Raw genomic sequence first — 23,640 nt, forward strand, 5'->3', positions numbered from 1 at the left:
GATGAGCGTGTAGCCTAATGACCAGTTGTTTTTGGGCTCTTCAGCCACTTGCAGGTGTCATCTTTCCCACTAGCAGAAACCTGGGAAGTGAGTGACCCAAGGGACCCCTTCCTAGCAAGAGGAGCCGAAGATGACTTATGCTTCTCCGGCTCAAGATGTGGGGACTGATATCCTTGATTGTTGGGGGGGGGGGGGGGGTTGCTACCAAAGTAGGTGGTGCGGACAGTGCCCCCCCACCATCAAGGGTACAGGTGTAGTCTTCTGGTTCTGAGAGGTGACATACATGCAAGGAACTGATGGGCCAAGAACTGTTCTCATAGTGACAGCGGCAGCGGCAGCATTTGTAGACTTAGAGAAAGCTTTTGACAATGTTGATTGGAATACTCTCTTTCAAATTCTAAAGGCGGCAAGGGTAAAATACAGGGAGCGAAAGGCTATTTACAATTTGTACAGAAACCAGATGGCAGTTATAAGAGTCGAGGGGCATGAAAGGGAAGCAGTGGTTGGGAAGGGAGTGAGACAGGGTTGTAGCCTCTCCCCGATGTTATTCAATCTGTATATTGAGCAAGCAGTAAAGGAAACAAAAGAAAAATTTGGAGCAGGTATTAAAATCCATGGAGAAGAAATAAAAACTTCGAGGTTCGCCGATGACATTGTAATTCTGTCAGAGACAGCAAAAGACTTGGAAGAACAGTTGAATGGAATGGACAGTGTCTTGAAAGGAGTTTTGCTATTTGGGGAGCAAAATAACTGATGATGGTCGAAGTAGAGAGGATATAAAATGTAGACTGGCAATGGCAAGGAAAGCGTTTCTGAAGAAGAGAAATTTGTTAACATCGTGTATAGATTTAAGTGTCAGGAAGTCATTTCTGAAAGTATTTGTATGGAGTGTAGCCATGTATGGAAGTGAAACATGGACGGTAAATAGTTTGGACAAGAAGAGAATAGAAGCTTTCGAAATGTGGTGCTACAGAAGAATGCTGAAGATTAGATGGGTAGATCACATAACTAATGTGGAAGTATTGAATAGGACTGGGGAAAAGAGAAGTTTGTGGCACAACTTGAGCAGAAGAAGGGATCGTTTGGTAGGACATGTTCTGAGGCAACAAGGGATCACCAATTTAGTATTGGAGGGCAGCGTGGAGGGTAAAAATCGTAGGGGGAGGCCAAGAGATGAATACACTAAGCAGATTCAGAAGGATGTAGGTTGCAGTAGGTACTGGGAGATGAAGAAGCTTGCACAGGATAGAGTAGCATGGAGAGCTGCATCAAACCAGTCTCAGGACTGAAGACCACAACAACAGCGGCAGCGTAAGAGGTGGTCATAGCCACAGAATATAGGTGCTCAAATTTCCTCTTAGCCTCAGTGTAGGTCAGTTGGTCCAGTGTCTTATAGTCCATGATTTTCCTCTCTTTCTGTAAAATCCTGCAGTCTAGAGAGCAAGGTGAAATATGTTCTCCGCAGTGGACACAGATGGGAGGTGGGGCACATGGAGTATTGGGATGCGATGGATGTCCACAATCTCGACATATGACGCTGGAAGTAAAGCAGGAAGACATAAGACCGAACTACCAGCACTTAAAGCACCGTATCGAGGGAGGGATATATGGCTTGACGTCACAACGGTAGACCCATCACCTTGACCTTCTCAGGCAATGTGTTACCCTCAAATGCCAAGATGAAGGCACCGGTGGCAACGAGATTATCCCTCAGACCCCGATGGATGCGCCAGACGAAATGAACACCTCGCCACTCTAAATTGGCATGCAGCTTGTTGTCAGACTGCAAAAGAAGGTCCCTGTGGAATATAATACCCTGGAACATATTTAAGCTCTTATGGGGCGTGACGGTAACAGTAACATCCCCCAACTTGTCACAAGCGAGTAATGCCCATGACTGGGCAGAGGATACTGTTTTTATCACGACTGACTCAGAGCCCATTTTGGACAAGCCCTCCACCTCCCAAACTTGTCTTCAAAATGCTCCATGAAACACTTAGTACTGAAGTTAGACTTTGCCCGCTTAGAGACTGCTGGCGGCGGACCACCAGCAAGAGATGACGTACTATGCTTCATGGCATGTCATCCACCCTTATGCCACCCACTCTGACCAGGGCCCCTCCCCACAGACACAACTCAGCCTCACCAAGGGCCACCTGGCAGGATGGCCAATTCCGGAAGTCCCAAAGCTCCAGGGAGATGGGCATCTACTCTATGGCATACGTGTGGTGTTAATAGCGCAGGCATCAGCAGAGCGATCCCTGTGATGTCAGGGGCTACAACCAACAGGGAACATGGCGGCCCCACCACACCGGACTGGCTACCGTGCTGGATATGAGGCGCAAAGAATTCCATGGTCCTCGTTAGCACAGAAAGCGACACTGCATAGTGGGTGGAAGAAAATGCACCAAGGTAGATGTCCTCGCTCAAGAGATGGGAGGATGAGTGGGACTGCAATGCCACAACAAGAAAGTGGGCTGAAGATCTCAATGCATGATGAACACGATGTACCATGTAAGGCGCCCTTCCCCAATTGACTCGCTCTTCAGGAAAATTTTGAAAAATGGAGGTGAAACCCTACAGGGAACCATCACATAAAAGCCTAAAGGTGTGAGACTACTTTTCGTCGTCTCTTATGACAGGCAGGAATACCTCGGGCCTATACTAACCGCCGGGCTCGCAGGGGGAGTTCTTGTACATGACATGGGTTGGATGGATGAGGCTGGTATGAAATTGCGGATTAACAGAGTGCGGGAGAGAAGGAAAGGTGCTTCACTGAAGAAGAGTTCTCTTCTTGTGCTATATCAGTTTAGTAGTCATTTGAAAAATTCCGTGAAAGAGAAACTGAGACAGGCAAATACAGAGCTTGCTGTTATTCCGGGAAGATGTACTGCACAATTACAACCTCCCGATGTCTCGATAAATAAGCCATTTAAAGTGTATATGAGAGAGGAATGGAACAAATGGCTGATGTATGAAACCCAATATGAATTCATGCCTAAGGGAGGTTTAAAAATAACCTACAATTGAACAGCTTGTCAGTGGATCAAAGAGTCGTGATCTAAAGTAAGAAGACATTACTGTTAAATCTTTCAAGAAGTGTGGCAGAAATAATGCTCTCAATGGCAGTGAAGACCATCTTTTTAGATTAGATTAGATTATTTTTTTGTTCCATAGATCCGTGTTGAGGGAATCCTCGTGGATGTGGAACATGTCAATTTTTTAAAGCTGAAATAACAATACTAATAGTATGAATATATACATCATTTGTTTCTATTAAAAAATTCATCAATGGAGTAGAAGCAGTTGGCCACTAGTAAGTCTTTCAGGCTCCTTTTAAACTGATCTTATATCTGAGGAGGATAGCAATGGTGACAAAAAGGATGAAGAGGAAGAAGAAGAAAGCTCAGATGGAGATTTTCAGACATTTTAAAGGTCAGCTCAGTTTTATAAACTAAAAACTTTTTTAGTCTGGCTTTCCAATCTAATAATAAAAATGATAAAAATGTTATTTTTTAAAACTGCTTTAAATCAAGGTGCGTCTGATAGTCAGTAGCATTCTATAGTCCATAAAATATGGTAAGCACAGAGCTATTGCATCAGCATACTATGAAAGGAACATCACTTGTGTACGATCTGGACTGGAAGCCTTGCTTTATTAATGATTTAAGCTGTTTTTCTACAATGAGGGTATCTACTCCTTAGTTATGCATGATAGTAGTTGTTGTTGTCTTCAGTCCTGAGACTGGTTTGATGCAGCTCTGTTCTTAAATCGAATTCTGGAATATTTACTTCATCTTCTGGGTGAAGGGATTATGGTAAACTGCGTTTAGTAACCTCTGCTTTGGTGGCACTGTCATCATCCACATCATCATTGTTATCGTACAGTGAAGGTATTGATTGTGTCTTGCCACTGGTGTACTTTAAATACAATAAAAACATCTTTGGTTACTCAGCCAGATTTAGAGACAGAGTTTCATTGTGGAAACTATTAAAATCATCTTGCATTGAAGTTCATGGTGAATTTTGAGTGTCTGTAAAACTTTAGCAATCTTGAGGGTTTTGTGTTGTTCTAAATTTGGCATGCTTTTTCGTTGCTTCTGAAAGAGAGTTCTGACCTGCTTTTGTACTGTGGGTAATCAGTACCATCTCTTATTAATTTATTTGGTGTGTATGTATCTCAAATACCATCAATACTGTTTGTTTGAATTTAAACCACATATTGTCTACACTTACATGGTCAGATTGCAAGGAGTGGAGACTGTCTCTTAGGTAAGTGTCAATTGTCATCTGCTTTTTTGATTAGATTAATTTTGCATATATTTTTGTTTAGTTTGGATGTTATGGTAATCAGTCTCACTACAACATCCTTGTAGTCACTAATCCCTGTACCTGTCATGATGATCCAATTGCTGATAGGAGGTCATGTATGTTTTTGCAATCATTTACACTTCGAGTAAGCTGCTGAACTAATTGTTCAAAATAATTTTCTGAGAAAGCATTCAGTAAGATTCTGCATGTCTTATGCGTACCACCAACTTGAAACACGTAAGTATAAGTAGGTAGCACTAAAATATGCTAGAGCCCCTGTGTTTAGTAAGTATAGTTCCAATTTTGAAAGCAGTCAGTCCAATAATTGTCCACTATTGGTGATCATAGTGCTCCACACAAGGGATGTGAGCATGTTGAATTAATACAAAGGCTAAAGGTAACTGTTCCACATGGCCTCTTATCTTGTGGGAGGACAAAGGTAGATAGTACGTATTACTGTTCTAGCAGACATTTGGGCATGGGAATTGCTCACTAACAGTGCTGTGGTGGTCCACCAGGCATCATCCTCCAGGTGGCCTCTTGGTATTGACTATGAATTTGTAGCAGACATGATAATTCCTAACATGAGGGATATGGTATTATATGAAACTCAGTTCCTATGTTGCAATGGGTTGTTGTTGTTGTTGTTGTTGTTGTTGTTGTGGTCTTCAGTCCTGAGACTGGTTTGATGCAGCTCTCCATTCTATTCTATCTTGTGCAAGCTTCTTCATCTCCCAGTACCTACTGCAACCTACATCCTTCTGAATCTGCTTAGTGTATTCATCTCTTGGTCTCCCCCTACGATTTTTACCCTCCACGCTGCCCTCCAATAATAAATTGGTGATCCCTTGATGCCTCAGAACATGTCCTACCAACCGATCCCTTCTTCTGGTCAAGTTGTGCCACAAACTTCTCTTCTCCCCAATCCTATTCAATACTTCCTCATTAGTTATGTGATCTACCCATCTAATCTTCAGCATTCTTCTGTAGCACCACATTTTGAAAGCTTCTATTCTCTTCTTGTCCAAACTATTTACCGTCCATGTTTCACTCCCATACATGGCTACACTCCATACAAATACTTTTAGAAATGACTTCCTGACACTTAAATCTATACTCAATGTTAACAAATTTCTCTTCTTCAGGAACGCTTTCCTTGCCATTGCCAGTCTACATTTTATACCCTCTCTACTTCGACCATCATCAGTTATTTTGCTCCCCAAACAGCAAAACTCCTTTACTACTTTAAGTGTCTCATTTCCTAATCTAATACCCTCAACATCACCCGACTTAATTCGACTACATTCCATTATCCTCGTTTTGCTTTTGTGATGTTCATCTTATATCCTCCTTTCAAGACACCATCCATTCCGTTCAACTGCTCTTCCAAGTCCTTTGCTGGCTCTGACAGAAATACAATGTCATCGCCGAACCTCAAAATTTTTATTTCTTCTCCATGGATTTTAATACCTGCTCCGAATTTTTCTTTTGTTTCCTTTACTGCTTGCTCAATATACAGATTGAATAACATCGGGGAGAGGCTACAACCCTGTCTCACTCCCTTCCCAACCACTGCTTCCCTTTCATGTCCCTCGATTCTTATAACTGCCATCTGGTTTCTGTACAAATTGTAAATAGCCTTTCGCTCCCTGTATTTTACCCCTGCCACCTTTTGAATTTGAAAGAGAGTACTCCAATCAACATTGTCAAAAGCTTTCTCCAAGTCTACAAATGCTAGAAACGTAGGTTTACCTTTCCTTAATTTTTCCTCTAAGATACGTCGTAAGGTCAGTATTGCCTCACATGTTCCAGTATTTCTACGGAAACCAAACTGATCTTCCCCGAGGTTGGCTTCTACCAGTTTTTCCATTCATCTGCATAGAATTCGTGTTAGTATTTTGCAGCTGTGGCTTATTAAACTGATTGTTCGGTAATTTTCACATCTGTCAACACCTGCTTTCTTTGGGATTGGAATTATTATATTCTTCTTGAAGTCTGAGGGTATTTCGCCTGTCTCATACATCTTGCTCAGCACATGGTAGAGTTTTGTCAGGACTGACTCTCCCAAGGCTGTCAGTAGTTCTAATGGCATGTTGTCTACTCCCGGGGCCTTGTTTCGACTCAGGTCTTTCAGTGCTCTGTCAAATTCTTCACGCAGTATCGTATCTCCTATTTCATCTTCATCTACATCCTCTTCCATTTCCATAATATTGTCCTCAAGTACATCGCCCTTTTATAGACCCTCTATATACTCCTTCCACCTTTCTGCTTTCCCTTCTTTGCTTAGAACTGGGTTTCCATCTGAACTCTTTAATGTTCATAGAAGTGGTTCTTTTATCTCCAAAGGTCTCTAATTTTCCTGTAGGCAGTATCTAGCTTACCCCTAGTGAGATAAGCCTCTACATCCTTACATTTGTCCTCCAGCCATCCCTGCTTAGCCATTTTGCACTTCCTGTCGATCACATTTTTGAGATGTTTGTATTCCTTTTTGCCTGCTTCATTTACTGCATTTTTATATTTTCTCCTTTCATAAATTAAGTTCAATATTTCTTCTGTTACCCAAGGATTTCTACTAGCCCTCTTCTTTTTACTTACTTTATCCTCTGCTGCCTTCACTACTTCATCCCTCAAAGCTACCCATTATTCTTCTTCTACTGTATTTCTTTCTCCCGTTCCTGTCAATTGTTCCCTTATGCTCTCCCTGAAACTCTGTACAACCTCTGGTTCTTTCAGTTTATGCAGGTCCCATCTCCTTAAATTCCCACCTTTTTGCAGTTTCTTCTTTTTTAATCTACAGGTCATAACCAATAGATTGTGGTCAGAGTCCACATCTGCCCCTGGAAATGTCTTGCAATTTAAAACCTGGTTCCTAAATCTCTGTCTTACCATTATATAATCTATCTGATACCTTTTAGTATCTCCAGGATTCTTCCATGTATACAACCATCTATCATGATTCTTAAACCAAGTGTTAGCTATGATTAAGTTGTGCTCTGTGCAAAATTCTACCAGGCGGCTTCCTCTTTCATTTCTTAGCCCCAATCCATATTCACCTACTATGTTTCTTTCTCTCCCTTTTCCTACACTCGAATTCCAGTCACCCATGACTATTAAATTTTCGTCTCCCTTCACTATCTGAATAATTTCTTTAATTTCATCATACATTTCTTCAATTTCTTCGTCATCTGCAGAGCTAGTTGGCATATAAACTTTTACTACTGTAGTAGGTGTGGGCGTTCACTATGCTGTTTGTAGTAGCTTACCCGCATTCCTATTTTCCTATTCATTATTAAACCTACTCCTGCATTACCCCTATTTGACTTTGTGTTTATAACCCTGTAGTCACCTGACCAGAAGTCTTGTTCCTCCTGCCACCGAACTTCACTGATTCCCACTATATCAAAAATCAACTTATCCATTTCCCTTTTTAAATTTTCTAACCTACCTGCCCGATTAAGGGATCGGGCATTCCATGCTCCGATCCGAAGAACGTCAGTTTTCTTTCTCTTGATAACGACATCCTCTTGAGTAGTCCCCGCCCGCAGATCCGAATGGGGGACTATTTTACCTCTGGAATATTTTACCCAAGAGGACGCCATCATCATTTAATCATACAGTAAAGCTGCATGCCCTCGGGAAAAATTACGGCCGTAGTTTCCTCTTGCTTTCAGCCGTTCGCAGTACCAGCACAGCAAGGCCGTTTTGGTTATTGTTACAAGGCCAGATCAGTCAATCATCCTGACTGTTGCCCTTGCAACTACTGAAAAGGCTGCTGCCCCTCTTCAGGAACCACATGTTTGTCTGGCCCCTCAACAGATACCCCTCCGTTGTGGTTGTACCTACGGTACGGCTATCTGTATCGCTGAGGCACGCAAGTCTCCCCACCAACGGCAAGGTCCATGGTTCATGGGGGGGGAGGGGGGGGGGGTTCAATGAGTACAATAAGGTAAATAGTAATCAGTTCTGCAGGTGGTTGTGGTAACCATTACAGTTCCACTGTAGTACCATTAAATAGGGGAAAGTGGAGGCAATTAAGATAAACTGTCATAGTTTTTTTTTCTTTTTTTTTTTTTTTTTGTTAAAGCCCCTAATGTGAAGTTGGTGTAACATCAAAATACACATGCCCTTCTGCATTAGATGAGGGGGCCAGGCAGTATACAGGGTGGGACAAATGAAAGTGATCTAAACAAAATAATGCCAGGGTACAAAGAAACACAGTACAGGAAAGGACTAACATGACTATAGCAGATATTTGACATGACCACATTCATCTCATAGTACTTTTCCGCCCTGGTCAGCAAGTTTCTGAAGGCAGCTTGAAGCTGGACTGCTGGAATTGCTGCAATCTCATCCGAAATATTAGGCTGCAGTTCTTGAAGACTATGAGGGTTGTTGCAATATACGTTGATTTTGGGGAAGGAGACCAGACAGCGAGGTCATCGGTCTCATTGGATTAGGGAAGGATGGGGAAGGAAGTCGGCCATGCCCTTGCAGAGGAACCATCCCGGCATTTGGTTGGAGTGATTTTAGGGAAATCACGGAAAACCTAAATCAGGATGGCCGGACGCGGGATTGAACCGTCGTCCTCCCGAATGAGAGTCCAGTGTCTAACCACTGTGCCACCTCGCTCGGTGTTGCAATATACCTTAGACTTGAGGGTTCCCCACACAAAATGATTGCACACTGACAGATAAGGTGACCTTGGTGGTCAGCTTGGGCCACAATCAGACTGACCTCTGCTAACAACTGTCAGGTGTGAAGATTATGTAAATGTGCTCCATGGTTCGGCTGGCTGTATGGGCAGTTGTTCCACCCTGTTGGAAGAAACTTTAGGTCTTTTGCTTCTTCGTTAATGCTGCCACTCGTCTGGGCCACTTTTATTGGCCCCACTTTGTAAAACTGCAGGGTAAGGTTTTGGTTTTTTCTTGTTTCGTTCTTAGCTTTATGGAGTTAGGGTGTTTGTGGTAATTTTTGGGTTTTGAGTTCTGGACGAGATGATGATCAAGCCAGGCTCTTTGGTCCACTGGCTAGTGTAAAGGTGCTGATCTGCTTGATTCTGGTTGGTGTCTCCACCTTTAGTAATTCCACAGAAAATCTGAGTGCTTTCCACTGAACCAGTGTGGAGGCCTCTGTTGAAGTTATACAGGGTGTTACAAAAAGGTACGGCCAAACTTTCAGGAAACATTCCTTACACACAAATAAAGAAAAGATGTTATGTGGGCATGTGTCCGTAAACGCTTAATTTCCATGTTAGAGCTCATTTTAGTTTCGTCCACCTACGCTCAATGGAGCACGTTATCATGATTTCATACGGAATACTCTAACTGTGCCGCTAGAACGTGTACCTTTACAAGTACGACACAACATCTGGTTCATGCGCGTGGAGCTCCTGCACATTTCAGTCGAAGTGTTCGCACGCTTCTCAACAACAGATTCGGTGACCGATGGATTGGTAGAGGCGGACCAATTCCATGGCCTCCACGCTCTCCTGACCTCAACCCTCTTGACTTTCGTTTATTGGGGCATTTGAAAGCTCCTGTCTACGCAACCCCGGTACCAAATGTAGAGACTCTTCGTGATCGTATTGTGGACGAGCTGTGATACAATACGCCATTCCATGCGACGGAGGGTGGATGCATGTATCCTCACTAACGGAGGACATTTTGAACATTTCCTGTAACAAAGTGTTTGAAGTCACGCTGGTACGTTCTGTTGCTGTGTGTTTCCATTCCATCATTAATGTGATTTGAAGAGAAGTAATAAAATGAGCTCTAACATGGAAAGTAAGTTTTTCCAGACACATGTCCACATAACATTTTCTTTCTTTGTGTGTGAAGAATGTTTCCTGAAAGTTTGGCCGTATCTTTTTGTAACACCCTGTAGATTTGGTTGCTGATTTAGTTTGAACACCCATCTGAGGGAAAGGCCACTAACTTAATTGAAGGGTTACAAAAGTAGAATGGAGGACATTTTGGGGCTGGTGCATCAGGTGGAACATTGGAGATACTATTAACAAATGGCTCTGAGCACTATGGGACTTAACTTATAAGGCCATCAGTCCCTACTAATAAAATTGGTTACCATGTTGACTGGATGTAAATATTCATACTCCTTTCTGGCCTCAAGGTACAAAGATCAGTTAAGTGTTCTGTAATGTTGCATCTTTCCTTCTTTCTTCCTTGAACACAGGGGAGGTTGGTGATCATGTCCTGGATAATTTGTGCACAATGAAGGATAGAAGGAAGAGAGGGGGAAAAGGGAGGGATGGCGAGTTATATGTTTTTCTGACAATGGCCTACTTTCATTTCCACAGATAGAGTCATGAGGACATGTTCCAAAACTTCTGTCATCAGTCGACCTATTGCTATCTTGTTCCAACCTCTTCATCTCATAGCAGCAGTTACACTCAGTATCTTCAGTTATTTGTTGGATATGTTACAACTGCTGTTTTCCCCTACAGTTTTTGCCCTCTTTGGCCCCTGCTAATACTCTAACATCCTGTCTCTTCTTCTGCTCACTGATTACCACACATTCCCTTCCCTGCTGATTCTGTGGAGAACCATTTCATTTCTTATGTTATGAGCAAACTTAATCTTCAGCATACATTGCAAATACCTTAATTTTCTAGCTTACTCTGCTGTATTGTAGACATACATTCTCAGAAATTTACTAGACAAATTTACCCCAATATTTGGTAAAAGTTAACTTCTTTTAACAATAAACTGCCTCTTGCATGTGCTAGTCTGCTTCTTACATCCCTCTTCCTTGAATCATTGAGAGTTATTGTGCTTCCAACGCAGCAGAAAAGCTTCACTTAGTCAACTATGATCCCCAATTTTGATGTTAAGTTTATCATGTTAAGTTTATCACTAATCTCATTTCTGCTACGCCTTATTTTTTCTTTCATTGGTTCCCTCTTAGTTCATAATCTGTGATTACTGCACTGTTAAATTCATTCAACATGTCCAGTAATTTTTCCATCACATTCACTGAGGATATAAATGTCATCTCTCAATATTGTCATTGTTGTCTTTTCACCCTGAAACCTTCTTTATTTCCATCATTGCAGGCTGAAAAGCAGAGGAGAAAGGTGACTTTCCTTGCTGTCTCTTTTTAATCCCAGCACTTTTCTCTTGGTCTTCCCTTCTTATTACTCTGCCTTTGTTCTTTTGCTCTCTCTACAGCCTACATTCATTTTTTCTGAAAATTAGAAACATCTTGCCCCATTTTATGTTGATCAGTGTTTTTCTAGGTTCACAGATCCTATGGTGCTGTCTTGATTTTTCTTAAACCCTGCCTCCATGAGCAACTGCAATGCCAGAAACCCCTCTCTGGTGCCTTTACATGTCCTAAAGCCAAACTAACCATTATTTTATGGATCCTTACTTTTCTTTTCCATTCTCTTCTATAAAATTCTTATCAGCAACTTTGATACAGGAACTGTTAAGCTGACTGTATGAGAGTTTTTGCATATCTGTCTTTCATATCTTTGGGATTTTATGGATGGCATTCTTCCAAATGTCTGGTGGTATGTTTCCAGCCTCATAGATTCTACACACTAGCCTGAATAATTGTTTGCTTACCGCCCCTTCCCCCAATGACTTTAGAAATTTTGAAGGATTGTTACCTATCTCACAGCTCTGTCAATCTCAGACTAATATTACAGCCCATGTCTTTCATATTAACATCCATTCCTGCTTCTATCATGTCAGTACACAGTTCCTTCCCCTCACAGTGGCCTTCAGCGTACTCTTTCCATGTACCCGTTCTCTACTCCAAGTTTAACAGTGGAACTTCTAAGGCATTCTAAATGTTGATGCCTTTGCTTTTAATTTCACTGAAAGTTACATCAGAATTTCTATAACCCATACTGCATGACTGGTATTCAAAAATCAAAATTTCTTCCTCAAGCAAGACTTGCACTGGCTGCCACATGATGTAAAAAAATGAACCAGTAGCATGCCTTATTAAACTAAGCTACTACAACGTATGCAGTAACACATGAAACAGAGGGAGGCCACAGCAATGTGTAGAGATCAGTCATCTGTTCTTTGCTCAATAACCTGTAATTTTTTTGAAGGGCGAGGCAAAATGTGTCAATTTAGATACAAACTAAGACTATTTTATGCGACATTTGTGTGAAAGTTTCTTACTTCTATTCCAAAAATATGTTGCTTACAAATTCAATCTCTAGCTTTAAAACTAAACTTTATGGTTTTTGTTATTTTGAAGCCTTAATATTAGTTGCACAGAATTATGGGAAATAAAGCATCTGTTTGTGTGCATAATCTGCTTAGAAAGACTGAAAACTTTTACAGGCCACACAAATGTTATGACTGCTCCCAACAAGCAGTTTAAGGGCCCCTCCAAAAGAAAGGAGATGAAATCTAAAATTCTATATTTTTCACCCACTTAATGCTCATTCTTCATCCTGTAAAATCTTGCTATGTGACTTCACGTACGATTTCCTAAACATGCTATTAATTAGAATTACCTGTGGAGTTCAAAACCACACACCTTGTTGGCACTGGTTAGAGCATTATGAATATCATACTTAAAAAATACATTGTCAACGGCAAAATTTGATGCCACTGACATATGCTAGAATGAGAGTAACAGTGATATTCATAAATACACTGCCTGGATAAAAGTGAAGCACCCAAGCGGGGAGGAGGCCATGAAATGAAACTTCACAGGATGAGAGGGTATCTCCTGTTCAGCATGACTTTGCACCCCTTCTGGCCTGGATGCATGCACTGATTTGGTTGGGAAGGGTGTGTCATATTACTGTTGTATCCTTTCCTGAGGCAAGCTGACCCACAAAATTAATGTTTTAAGTCATCCTTGATATCCTGGATAATGGCTCTGTGACAGTTTACATCCGAGCTGATCCCACATGTTCTGTCCCACACACATACGGGAATCTCGCAGGCCGTGGGAGTATCTCAGTACCACCCAGGCAGTTTAGGACAGATGTGCCATGTGTTGATGAGTGCTGTTCTGTTGAAAAAATTTAACCACGGCACTACCAAATTAGCAGGAGAATGCAAGATGTCTGTGATGTACTATTGTGCCATGAGAGTTCCCTCAATCACTACCACTCATAACCTGAAATTATACCTGATGGCTCCCCACACCATGACATGAGCAATATCACCACTATGCCTCTCATAAAAAACTGGAAGAGTGGGATCTCTCCCCAGGTCACTGCCCTGCTCACAAATGATGACCATCTGAGGTAGTGCAGAACTACCATTCAATGCTGAACACAATGCTGTGCCATTTGTCAGCAGTCCATACTTCCCATTCACAGCACCACTACAAAGGCAGCCATTTGTGTTGTCTTGTCAACAACACCCTATTCAACAGAATGTGTGTCCCTAGTCCTGCTGCTGCTGCTGCTGCTGCTGCTAGTCTCCAACCAACAGTACAGGATGACACAATGTTGCACAATATTCATTATGTGTTCTTGGATAGCAAGTGCAGACATGAAAGGGTTTCAATGTGCTTGGCGCCCAATATAACAATGCTCCCTTGTGATGGTCCAACATGGTCGACTGAAACCTTGACCACAAGTATACTTGCCCACGGGTTCCCGTGCAGTACAACACTGGGCCACTATCATGTCTGAATGCCCTGAAAATCTGAATGTTTCAAGATTCAATCAGCCAGCCAAATGGAGGCCCATTTCAAACTCTGTCAGGTGCTGACAATGCTTTCTCACATGAGTATCTGGTAGCTCTATGTCCTACACAGTGATCACACAACATCTGATACTTTCACACCCCATTATATTTCATACCATGCCTGGTAACAACACTAAACACGAACACCACTAATGTACTCTGGTGGAATTCAACTGTTACAAAGAATTGAAACACTAATAACACTTACGTACCCACCAGTGGAGCGTGCATGTGTAAAGTTATAGTGATTTCCAATCATGCCTTCTGGGTACTTCACTAAGTTTGTCAGGCAGTATACAATATAGGAAAGAGTTAAAATATCCTTATCATCTAATGAATGTTTCCAATAAGACTGAATTACAGGGACATTTAACCCTCCTATAAAATACCTGGCAAACAATAATTGTTTCTGAAAGTTGGTTACACCTGCTACTTCTTCAACTGCTATTGTACTTTACACTAGTTCTTGAATAGAAGCACGTAATCAAACAAAGGAAGAAATGTTGAGTTCAACATCCATCCAACATGACGTTTGATCTGAAAGTAGAAACGGTCTGTTCAAGGAATCATCTCAATGCTAACATGAAACCCACACATATTAAATGGAGGTCCATTGTTTTAGCCTTTGTGTAACATTCCTCTTATTTCAGGCCCCATCTATTTCATTTTTTCATATTATTCTGAAACACTATGGCTAAGATGGCTAAATTTCTATTGTGAGCAGTAATACAGAGAGCTACTGCAATGTATTGGGAGGCAATTCTCACAGTCAGTGGGCAGATCATACTACATGTCATTGTAAGTACGCTGGTAGTGTGAGAAACTAAACAAGGCACGAGATCATCTCTACTGTAGCAATCTGACATCGTGGACCACCTGACATTATGGCACGAAACAACTACTATTCGTGTATCAAACATTAATTATTAAAACTCACTTTTAATGTAATAAATGCATGGGGCAGACTAAGAGCCATTAAAGTTTCTTTACTAGTACTACACTATGCAGTAAACTAATTGCAGTAAGTAACAAATGATGGTGAATATGCTGCTGACAAGGGACAGAGCCCTCTTGTGTCATACAAAATTGCTAGTGATTGTTGTTGGGCACCATGTAAATCAGATGGAGCTACTATGTGCTCCTGGTCTGAACTCTATGTCAACCATGGCTCTTTGTTTTCAGCATATTACAAATTTGAGTGTATCAAAGTTAATAATTGTGCAGTATTTTATAAGGTTAACAATAAAAGCACTGTAATAGCATCCCTAACTACTATTTAAACTATATTTGCTACCCGGACATCCCTACACAGACATATGCATCAGATCTTTTGCAGCTCAGAATATTTCCAGTGCACTGCAGTATCTGCTGCAAGGGATGACATCAAGGAGAATACTGTGCAGAACAAGTAGGAGGAAGTTGTATCTCAATTTGAAAAAGTAATTCAAGAAAGGTTTATCTTTTCCTTCCATTCTAAAGTACAACGTCAAGCTCAGTTGATCTGTATGGCTCCTATGTCACCTCTTATGGACTGAGTAAGACTTTTGGAGGTTTAGTTCACAAGGGAATCTTGCAACCTCATCTATATACAGGGTGACTACAATTAAATTTAAACTTTCAAACTGCAGTAGGAACAACATCACTGGTCAGAATGACGTCAAATTGCAACGGAATATTATCAGAGAAGGGGGAAAATGTATGGCAGGGGGGGGAAAAAAAAGTTATGAAATGTAGCGATAGATGGCGCTGTAAGCATCATAATGTAATAATGGTTGACTACAAATGACAAAGGAATCATACAACAATGCCTAAGGTGTACGTTTGACATTAAACAAACTGTACTAATCGGTGTGCATGGGTGTACAGGTGTGATACTGTTGGGTACATAAGCTCATCCACCACAGCAAGGTGTTATCACATTGGATGGGAAAAATCAGTTTTTAATTGCCCTGAGGCCAAGAACCACATAAAAAGCATCAATCAAAATCAAATCCGACTATTAATTTCCATGTGACTGGTGCAAAACATATTCAATATACTGTCCACCATTTTCTGCAACAAGTTGAAAATCAAAACACAGCATGTTCCACAACTGATCAAAGTGTGTCCGGGGTCAAGTTCTGAATGTGTTGCACAATGCGTGCCTTCAACGTAGGTAAGTTTGCAGTTGGAACACCAAACACAACATCTTTCAGATAGCCAAACAGCCAGAAGTTACATGAATTAAGATCAGGTGATTGGGATGGCCAGGCTGTAGGGAAATTGCAGCTGATTATTCTAGCATTTCCAAAATGGCACTTCAGCAGCTGCTTAACTGGATTTGCAATGTGCGGAGGTGCACCATCTAGCATAAAAATACGCTACTGGAGAGCTGGAATGATGTGGTTGCACACAAGACACCCATAGCGCTTACCAGTGACTGTACAGGTAACAGGACCAGAAGCACCTGACTCTTCGAAAAAAATGTGGCCCTACGATAAATAATGGTTAAGCCTGCACCACAGTTACCTTTTCAGGATGAAGTGGTACTGGTTGATTTACGTGTGGATTTTCCACTGCCCATATTCGACAATTCTGTATATTCACATATCCTGTCAGATGGAAGTGGGCTTCGTCTGTCCACAAAATCTTCCATAGCCAATCATTGTCCACTTCCACGTGAGGAAGAAATTCTAAAGCAAATGTCTCTCTTGCTGGTGGATCAACAGGAAGCAACTCGTGCACATGGGCAATTTTGAATGAATAGCAAAGAAGGATGTTTCATAGGATTTTACACACTGTGCTCACTGGTATGTCCCATGTTCAGGCAACTCTCTGTGCACTACCATTTGCACACCACCACTCATCTCCTGCATTGTTGGGGCCACTGCTTCCAATGATGTCAAATCAATTTGTTTTCTCCCTCTACCAGGTAGCACACCAAAAGAACCTGTCTTTTCGAATTTATGAATCTTTTCTCCAGACCCAAGGCAGTCATTGTACCAATGCCTTTTTTCAAACCCTTCAGTGTCACTGCACAGTGATGTGTGCACAGTCATCATTCTTGTAATACAGCTGATCCTGAGATCCTGAGATCCTGAGATCTTGCACTGAGACAGTCATGGCGGTCGTCACATACGTGAAAGAAGGAAAAGTCCTGTACCTGGCAGGTTTATACCAACTTCAATGGGTCATGCGCATGACAGGTGTTTTCATTTACGTATTCTGACACATTCAGTGCCACTATTGATCAATTTTCACACTATTTTTTCTTCTGCCATATTTTTTTCCCCTTCTCTGATAATATTCCATTGCAATTTGACATCATTCTGACCAGTGGTGTTATTTCTACAGCATTTTGAAAGTTTAACTTTAATTGTACTCACCCTGTATATCTCCATAAAAGTCAGTATGAAATCATGAACTATGTCTCACAGTCATACCAACAACATTATTAACACGGTAACATTCACTGTTAATTTTACTCACATGATATAACCTGTCTGTTTTAGATAGCCAATGTAAAGATAACTTTAGGTAACTATGACACGGGAAGAATGAGATGATGTATTTTGAGTGCCAAAATTTAAACCTTTTATATTTCCATGGTTACTTAGTGTCATGGGAGGTTCCCTTTAGTTGTCACAGTCACAGCTTCCAAAATTTTTTTTCTACTTTTTTTTTTAATGAAGTTTGTTGTGGCAGACTGATCTGTAGCACAACCTAAGATATACGTTAGGTTGGAAGGAAGTCGTTTCATTACAATTAGGCAGAGCTAACAAATGTTACATGAAAAATGTATAGCTACAGTTAATGAACAGTTCAATAATTGATTTTAGCAGTATATCAGGAGTCACATTTGTTTTCAGTGTTATCGCAAATATTGAGAGAACTTGTGGGTTGCAACCACTGGTTTACTGAATACACAGCACATGCCCAGGCCCTATTCACACCAATATTTGGCACAATTACTTTAACTGATCATCAATAATCTTGTCATCTGTCGGCTCCTATCTCACTGGATACTTATAACCAGCTGTTAACACATCGCCATCGCCCCACTGCACGCACTGTCAACACTGCTTCACAAAACACGAAAGTAACAACAGTGTCCCTGGTCTGGATGAAGACTTAATGATTACCTACTGCAGTTACAGTCACAAGGTAATTCAAGTGAATTACACTTGTTCTTTTCCCTCTAAAAAGCTGTCTTAAGGTGACCCATAAAGACTAAAATAAATTATTTTCACTGAATCATTCTGTGCGTGTAACAAAAAATTTCAACAAAACAGTGTTATGATCTAGTTCTGTTGACTTAAACTGTGTTAGCTTGAATTATAAATATGTTCTCAGTCTGTAATATATTTGCATTACTGAGAACTATACCATGTATGTAAACTATTCTGATAATCATTTAAGGTACTGACCTCCATATTGTCATCTTCAAAGAGCCTTGAGAAACCAGGACTTGGATTCTGCATTAAATCTTGAAACGTGATTTCCTGGATTTCAGATTCTTCTACTAATGTCTCAAGCAGCATAGCTAGAAGTGTAAAAGCAAAGATTTAATAATACTGCATACAGTTTACAACACAGATATATGTAACACTAAGCACACAAAACAAAATGTAAATAAAAATATCTTCTGCTGTACATTAACAACTGTCAGCAAACATGACGAAGAAACACTTACCTCATTTATACCAAAAAATAAATAAAACATGAAATGAAGGGAAAATTATGGAAGTCGTAAAGGTAACCACCCATCATACAGTTGAGGCATTGAGCTTTCGGCGGACACAGGCGAAATTTAAATAATTTATAAGCTCTCAATGTCCTTCCTTTAAGCTGACAGACTAACGCAATACACAAGCCTGTCTCAATTGTCCCAGTTGGCTACACGTCCTAGCACTGTAACACATCTGAGCCCAGTCTGGCTGCAGTACCAGGACAACATAGCCATGCATGTGTAAGGGTGTGAGCAAGGCTAGCTGACTGGGAGAGGGGGTTTGTCCTGCCACCACACAGGACAGTAGGTTTTTTTGGGCAAGAAAAATCTTAACTTTTAACACAGTTTCAAAAGGACGAAAAAACAAGACAATGAAAGTTTGTATAAATGAATGAAGTAGTGTGAGAATAAGTTGGAAATTCAAATCATCATAAAATCTAGTGTCTAACTGGAAACACTATATCATTGTGGAATAGTTGACAAAGGAAGTGACAGAGTTGCTCACCTTAGTCACTTCTTTCAAAATAGCAAACGTTGCTACTGGCACTATTGGCAAGTCTATTTCTACTGTGAACCTACACAATGATCGAAATGTACCTGCATCAACTTGAAAGCCCCTAAAGAAGTGATAAACTTTATTATAAAGAAATAAGAAAAATTTCAGCATATGATGGCCTAACAATTCCTTAAATACCATAGGAGTATCGCTAAGAAAAAGATTTTGAAATACAGGAAAAATAAGTAAAATATGCACTTCCTGTCACATGCCATTGTCTTTTGAATCCAAACATTGTGATTAATAAGCATTAACACATCGAAAGGTGTGTGCCATCCTTCCCCCCCCCCCCCCCCTCCCCACCACCACACCCTATCCTTTGGATCTGCCATTAATACCATTTAAATTGCTCTTCTTCTTCTCACAATCCTCTGAAGTAAATTTGTTGCTTTGTCTGTAACTTCTTTTAAGTTTTCCCCCATCCCTTTTTTTCCTCGGTGTTGAAGTCATAATCAATAGATATTAATATTAAAAATATTATGGAAAAAAACCTGTTAAATCTTATTTTAGAGCTGACAAAACTAAAATGCATTCTACAAACTGCTTACCCAGTTTCCCCCTATTTCACACTGTTCACATTCCAGAAACTTCATTTAGCATATAACTGTTACATCTTGCTACAATAAATGGAAGTTCTTGCATAACTGCTTGTTTTGAGCCATAAATCATGGTCATGGCATGTCGGGAAGCACACCAGCTCAATATTTGACCATAGCCTTTTTCCTTTATATACTATGAACACACTAAATAGGCATTACAAGAAATTAAATGTTTATACATAAGTCATTCATTGTCCTACAACCTTCCACTTGGTACAACAGAAGTAACAACGATACCATCAACAATGTCTCTGATGTGGTGGTTACTGCTGGTTTCACACCGCACTCTCCCTTCTGTTCAGCGAATGAGAAAAAGTTAGTAGATTTTAGTTGTATAGTCAGTGAGTGACATAACTGAATATTGGTGACATAATTGAATATTGCTTCCATAATTAATTTTGAAGTAATAATACAAAATGCATTGTATGTTTCACTGACTGGTACCTCATTCTGGTTCTGGTCTTAAATATGTATTCAAGTTGAAAAGCTGGATGTGTTCACATCTAAAAGCTGGAAGTATTTGCGTCAAAAAGCTGACATTCACATCAAAAAGATATACAAGTGTGATATGCAAAAATATGATGTCAATGCAAGGTGGCGTCAGCCTCGGACGGGATATGGAAGGAGGGCCGGAGAGGGGGAGGGGGGGGGGGGGGTGCCAGCCCTTTAAAATTCCACACAGGGCTGTAAAATCTCTGTAGCTAGCCCTGAGTGGGATTTGTTGGTTTGATAACTCCAGGAAGGGACACTAAAAAATTAAGAGATAACTTCAACTCTATTATATACCATATTGTGTGTGTGTGGTTACCGTTACAGTAGCATTTATGTCTGTGTGAAGTTTAGTAACAAAGTTTTGCTAAAATACTGAGGAGGGCTACTTGGCAATGAGATGAAAGGCAAAAAGAATTCAGAAATGTCAGAAACATTTTTGTTTTAATCAACAAACCCATATATTTGTAAAATAATCTTTTACTGATCACTATGCTCTATTACTGCCTTTACAATCACCTTTCAAACTTAGAAAGTATAACGCAAGATCAGTATGTCCACAACCACAAAACATACACTGATCAACCAGAACACTATGAAGTGGCGACGCATCATGGCATGGAAGCAGGGAAGCCTTGTTAGGTTGATGACATTGCTATCGCCTGGACGAGTTTATATCAATAACAGGTCAATTGTCATAATGATGTGGCTGCTTACTGTATACATAATATCCACTGAGTGAGCCATGTCAGCTTAGTCTACACATATGTACATTGAGAGGCGGTGGTCCACTCTTGACAGCCCTCCCTTCCCCCGCACTTACCCCCCACCCCCAATGAGATTGTCAGACATGTTAACTTTCATTTAATTTTCTATTTCATTTGATATATCTGTCTGAAAGGCCGCAAGGTGAATATAATGGGAACTTAAATTAATGACTTCTTTTTCTCTCCTTGCACAATCAACACTTACTACACTCATTATTTTCATATTATTCACATCTTAACTCTGCTCTGGAGAGGCAAATACAAGATTGTGTTCCACAGGCAAGGGTCCTGGGAAGTTCTTGTGTGTTAACTGTTCTGCCAATGAGTGCAGCATTTGGCACTCTCTCTCTCTCTCTCTCTCTCTCTCTCTCTCTCTCTCTCACACACACACACACACACACACACACACACACACACACACACACACACACCCACCCTGGCTTTTCGTGAGGTCACTAGATGACACCCATATTTATCATGTCCCTCATGGAGATTCTGCTTTTATAGGAATTTTACATGATTTTTTTAATTGAATTTATTGGTCTTTAGCTTACACCATACAGCCAGCTCATACTTGCATAAAATATACATGTATAAATATAAATAGAAAATTAATGTTCGCATGTATGTGTGTTTGCATGCACACACATGTTGTAGATCAATATTGTGTAATCAGTGAAAAATCAAATATTGTAACAACACTTTCATGCAGTCAACTGTTAGTGATAGGTTAGTCTCAGATGTGGATAACTGCAGCAACAGTAAATCTGCACATCACACAGAAAAGTCTATGATCCTTTGTTGTTAACACAGGCTGGCAATGGATGACAGTTTCACAACTTCTTGTACAAGGACTGTAGTGCTTCTATGTCGTGGGGCACCAAAAAAAAAGGTGATCTGTGTCATCCTCTTCTCCACAAGAGCAGAAAGGTGTGTCTACAACATGCAGTCTATGAAGATGTTCATGGAAACATCCTTGCTTAAATTTTGACCTGGCCATTAGGTGAGGTGAGATGCCTTTCCAGCGAATTTGTATGAAATTCCATGGAACAGGTGACTGATAGCTGAATTATTGTGTACTTCTTGCCTTTGTGTCTTGTTTCTTTCCATTCCTGTTGCCAGACTCCTATCAAGTTTCTCTTAGTATTGAAGAATCTCTCAGATATTATAAGAATTTCAAATACATGTGTGTTATCTTACATCTGTAGCACTCTTCACTAAACAATGGCTGTGTGTTGTTCATATTAAGGTCTAACCATAAAAAATGGGTAGTTTTAGGGTTTTATCTTCATGTTAATACTTCGCCTTTTATTGCACAAATGTTATACACGTAACAATGGAATCACCTAGAAATGAAAGAATAACACTATGCAAAAAGCAAGATAACATAATGCACATAAAGCAAGGAATATGCAATGGATTGATAAAAACAATGAAGGTGTTCAACAAAACAAACATATTGGCTTCAAACACTACCTAAGAAATGAGGAAGCAGTTTCTGTTGCTGTACATACAGAACAGATCATTATATGGAACTAAAATATGGAAAATGAAAAACCAGCCAAGAAGAAACAGACATTTCACTAGTGTTGTTACAGAAGGATGTAAGACAACTTCCCAATGAAAAATAAAATGAAGATGTATTAGAGACAGAATAGGTAAGGAAGTACACCAATGGAAAATTCCTAGCAAAAGAAGCAAAATGAGGGGTGCATGTGTTAAGGCAACTTGATATAATTAATGTGGCAATGAGGGAGACAGCACAGGCAAAATTACAGGGATGACAAATGTTGGGATACATACTGCAGATAATTAAGAAGGTTGGGTGAAGCCAGCAAAAGTGAAACCGATGATGACATCAAGCAAATCAAAGACGTAGAACTCATTTCAGAAATTTACTACTTTTCCAAATACATTAGTGGAAGAAGAAAAATGAGTGTTTATTAAACAGGAAAATAGAGTGGTCTACAGTTTCATACACTGTATTTGGTTTGTATGTACTGAGACCATGAGAAGATGTTGAAATTAGCTGAAATTCTGTGAAGCTGTATATTCGGCTTGTGTGAGGCTGGATCTTTTCAAGAACTACCCAGCACAATGGACATGAGATGTCAGCTGTTTATCAATGTTGGTGCAATTTGTCCATGGAATTTGTACATGCTTGTCATTTTAGTGACAGTCTTTAGGCTCTAAATCAATGAGGGTCACTTGTGATCGCAAGTATGTATGTAGTGTGGTCCGATGAGCCATGATTTTGATTTTTTCAATTAGGTGTTTGACCTTCAGTGTGTGAAAGGTGTAGTTCAGGCAGAAGTGGTTCTGTGGTGCTTGGGGTGTTTTTCCGACCATGGCTTGGGCTCCCTCACTGAAGTTACAGTGGACATGAACCAAGATGTTTATTTCAACATTCTCAGTGATCAAAGACTGCCCTTTCTTCTGCATCTTTATGATAAGTGTTGTAACTGCGACTGGGACAGTCGCAGGGTTGAAATGACGGAAAGCGTGGCAGGACCCATGGATAGGC

The 23,640-nt window shown here is 40.5% G+C and overlaps 1 protein-coding gene across 3 annotated transcripts in view; it reads right to left on the reverse strand.

The window, feature by feature from the left end:
- The window catches only part of LOC126184653 (R3H domain-containing protein 4-like), a 104,762-nt gene that overhangs the window by 61,942 nt on the left and 19,180 nt on the right, over positions 1-23,640 (reverse strand). For all 3 annotated transcript variants that reach the window (XM_049927133.1, XM_049927132.1, XM_049927134.1), the window contains exon 3: positions 18,404-18,519. In XM_049927133.1, the coding sequence (XP_049783090.1) occupies positions 18,404-18,519 (116 nt within the window). The remainder of the gene's footprint in view (positions 1-18,403; positions 18,520-23,640) is intronic.

Source organism: Schistocerca cancellata, chromosome 4 (assembly GCF_023864275.1).
Source record: "Schistocerca cancellata isolate TAMUIC-IGC-003103 chromosome 4, iqSchCanc2.1, whole genome shotgun sequence".
Classification (NCBI taxonomy): Eukaryota; Metazoa; Arthropoda; class Insecta; order Orthoptera; family Acrididae; genus Schistocerca; species Schistocerca cancellata.